The sequence below is a fragment of the Coturnix japonica genome, unplaced genomic scaffold, assembly GCF_001577835.2.
Source record: "Coturnix japonica isolate 7356 unplaced genomic scaffold, Coturnix japonica 2.1 chrUnrandom717, whole genome shotgun sequence".
Taxonomy (NCBI): Eukaryota; Metazoa; Chordata; class Aves; order Galliformes; family Phasianidae; genus Coturnix; species Coturnix japonica.
The window spans coordinates 10,941-14,741 of record NW_015440080.1 but is presented as its reverse complement, the minus strand read 5'-3'; the positions used below and the strand labels follow the sequence as shown (position 1 = coordinate 14,741).

General features: G+C 42.0%; 1 protein-coding gene across 1 annotated transcript in view; it reads right to left on the bottom strand.

Moving 5' to 3' along the window:
- LOC107307620 (chromodomain-helicase-DNA-binding protein 8-like) overlaps window positions 1–2,985 on the bottom strand; it is a 10,318-nt gene extending 7,333 nt beyond the window's left edge. Inside the window, exon 1 of the mRNA XM_015851148.2 lies at window positions 2,727–2,985. Coding sequence (XP_015706634.1) covers window positions 2,727–2,843 — 117 coding nt within the window. The 5' untranslated portion in view covers window positions 2,844–2,985. The remainder of the gene's footprint in view (window positions 1–2,726) is intronic.
- Window positions 2,986–3,801: the final 816 nt, after the last annotated feature.

The following is a 3,801-nucleotide window of genomic DNA, read 5'->3' as shown; positions in this document are numbered from 1 at the left end:
GATAAAAAATGGCATCGAAAATGGGTTAAAAAAAAGGGATTTTGGGGCTCGAGCCTTGATAAAAAATGACCTAGAAAATGGGTTTAAAATGGCATTGAAAATGGGTCAAAAATGGCATCAAAAATGGGTTAAAAAAGCCCTAAAAATGGCAACGAGAATGGGGTGAAAACAAGGGATTTTGGGTCAAGACCTTGTTCAAAAAAACTGGGCAAAAAAACCCTAAAAAATGGGTTAAAAAAAAGGGATTTTGGGTCAGACCTTGTTCAAAAATGACCTAGAAAATGGGTTAAAAAAACCCTACAAAATGACCTAAAAAATGGGTTAAATAAAACGGGATTTTGGGGTCAGACCTTGTTAAAAAATGACCTAAAAAATGGGTTAAAAACAAGGGATTTGGGGGCTTAAACTTGTTAACAAAAACCCTAATAAATCACATAGAAAATGGGTCAAAGAAAAGGGATTTTGGGGGGTAAAAAAACGGGATTTTGGGTATTAAAACCACGGGATCTTGGGGTCCAAACCTTGACCTAAAATTTGGGTTAAAAACACGAGATTTTGGGTCAAACCTTGTTCAAAAATGACATAGAAAATGGGTTAAAAATGTCATCGAAAATGGGTTGAAAAAGCCCTAAAAAATGACCTACAAAATGGGTTAAAAACATGGGATTTTGGGTCAGACCTCGTTAAAGAAAACCCTTAAAAATGACCTAGAAAATGGGTCAACAACAAGCGATTTTGGGGGTCAGACCTCACCCTAAAAAATGACCTAGAAAAATGGGTTAAAAATGACCTGGAAAATGGAGGAAAAATAACCAAAAAAATGGGTTAAAAAAGGGGGATTTTGGGTCAAGACCTTGTTAAAAAATGACACAAAAAACCCTAAAAAACTGGGTTAAAAATGACCTAGAAAATGACCTAAAAATGGCATTGAAAATGGGTCCAAAAAATGGGGATTTGGGGTCCCAACCTTGTTAACAAAAACCTTAATAACTGACCTAAAAAATGGGTTAAAAACAGGGGATTTTGGGTCAGACCTTGGTAACAAAAACCCCTAAAAAATCGGTTCAAAAAACCCTAAAAAATAGGTTCAAAAAACCCTAAACAATGCGTTAAAACCACGGGATTTTGGGGTCCAAACGTTAACCTAAAAATTGGGTCAAAAACACAGGATTTTGGGTCAAACCTTAGCGAACATGGACCCCTTCCCCTCGCTCTTGATGGTGAAATGACATCGAAAATGGGTTCAAAATGGCATCGAAAATGGGTCAAAAATGGCCTAAAAAATGGGTTAAAAACAGGGGATTTGGGGTCCGTATCCTGTTGAAAAAATGACCTAGAAAATGGGTTAAAAATGACCTAGAAAATGGGTTAAAAACAAGGGATTTTGGGGCTCAACTGTGTTAAAAAACCTGGGCAAAAAAAACCCTTAAAAATGGGTAAAAAACAAACGATTTTGGGTCGGAAAAAACCCTAAAAAATGGGTTAAAAAAAAGGGATTAGGGGGGTCTGACCTTGTTAACAAAAACCCTATAAAATGACCTACTAAATGGGCTAAAAAGCCCTAAAAAATGACCTAGAAAATGGGTTAAAAAGAAGGGATTTTGGGGGTTAAAAAAGGGGGAACTTTGGGGTCTGACCTTGTTAAAAAACGATGTAAAAAAAGGGTTAAAAACAAGTGATTTTGGATCAGACCTCGTTAAAGAAAACCCTAAAAAATGACCTAGAAAATGGGTTAAAAACAAGTGATTTGGGGGTCCGACCTTGTTAAAAGATGACCTAGAAAACGGGTTAAAAATGACCTAGAAAATGGGTTAAAGATGACTTACAAAATGGGTTAAAAGTGACCTAAAAAATGGGTTAAAAAAGGGGGATTTTGGGTCAAGACCTTGTAAAATAATGAAATAGAAAACCCTACAAACTGGGTTAAAAATACCATAGAAAATGACATAAAAATGGCATCGAAAATGGGTCAAAACCAAGGGATTTTGTGAGCCGACATTACCCTAATAAAGTGACCTAAAATTTGGGTCAAAAAACTGGGATTTTGGGTCAAACCTTAGCGAACGTCGACCCTTTCCCCTCGCTCTTGATGGTGAAATGACATCGAAAATGGGTTCAAAATGGCATCGAAAATGGGTCAAAAATGGCATTGAAAATGGGTTAAAAACAAGGGATTTTGGGTCGGACCTTGGCCTAAAAAATGGGTTAAAAACATGGGATTTTGGGTCAGACCCCGTTAAAGAAAACCCTTAAAAAATGACCTAGAAAATGGGTTAAAAAGAAGCAATTTTGGGGGTTAAAAGGGATTTTGGGGGTCAAAAAAAAGGGATTTGGGGGCCAACGTCGTTAAAAAATGACATCGAAAATGGGTTAAAAACAAGGGATTTTGGGGCTGAATCTTGTTAACAAAAACCCTAATAAATCACATAGAAAATGGGTCAAAGAAAAGGGATTTTGGGGGGTAAACGAACGGGATTTTGGGTATTGAAAAAACAGGATTTAGGGGTCCAAACCATGACTTAAAATTTGGGTTAAAAAACCGGGATTTTGGGTCAAACCTTAGCGAAAGTCAACCCCTTCCCCTCGCTCTTGATGGTGAAATGCCATAGAAAATGGGTTCAAAATGGCATCGAAAATGGGTCAAAACCAAGGGATTTGGGGGGGATTGGGGGGCCCTAATATGTGACCTAAAATTTGGGTCAAAAACTTGGGATTTTGGTTCAAACCTTAGCGAACGTCGACCCTTTCCCCTCGCTCTCGATGGTGATGGTGGTGGTCCGTCGGAGCAGGATTTGGTCAATGTCCTCCTCACAGAACTTGGAGCCTTCATCGTCCTCATCCATGATGGCGGCGTAGGCGCCTTTACGCAATAGGTCCTCGATCTCCTTCTTGGAGAACTGATGGATCTATGGGGCAATATGTGGGGCAGGATGACCCTATAGGGCCCTATGGGGTCAATATGGGGGCTATAGGACTCTATGGGGCTCTATGGGGTCAATAGATAGTGAAGGTTTATCGGCTCATCACCAGGAACTCGTACGAGAGGGAGATGTTTGATAAGGCCAGTCTCAAACTGGGCCTTGATAAGGCCGTGCTGCAGTCCATGAGCGGCAGGGAGGGCAGCATCGCGCGGGGGTAAGACCCAAAATGGGGGATTTTGGGGTTAAAATGGGGGGTTTTGGGGGGGAAAATGGGGGACAGGGACCCCCAAAATGGGGAAGTTATTGGGTGGGAGAGGACCCCAAAAAAATGCGGGGTTGGGGTAAAATGGGGGGACAGACCCCAAAATGGGGGTTTTGGGGGGAAAAAGAATGGGGGGGAGAGACCCCAAAAAATGGGGGGAGAGACACCACCAAACAATGGGGGGAGAGACACCAAAAATGGGGGAACCCACATGGAAACAAAAGGGATTGTGGGGAAAATGGGGAGGTTTTGGGGGGAAATTGGGGGGTTGGGGGAGAGAATGGGGTTGAGAGACCCCAAAATGGGGGGGAAAAATGGGCATGAGGGGAGGAGACCCCAAAATGGGTTTGGGAGGTAAATGGGGGAGGGAGACCCCAAAAATGGGGTGGTTTGGGCGCGTAAAATGGGGGATTTGGGAGGTAAAATGGGGGGGAGAGGACCCAGAAATGGGGAGTTTGGGGGTAAAATTGGGATTGAGAGACCCCATATATGGGTGGAGAAAATGGGGATTTTGGAAGGTAAAATGGGGGGTTTGGGGACGGGAAATGGGGGGGTTTTGGGGGGAAATGGGGGTTTGGGGAGGGAAAATGGATACACCCCGAAGGTTTTGGTGGGATA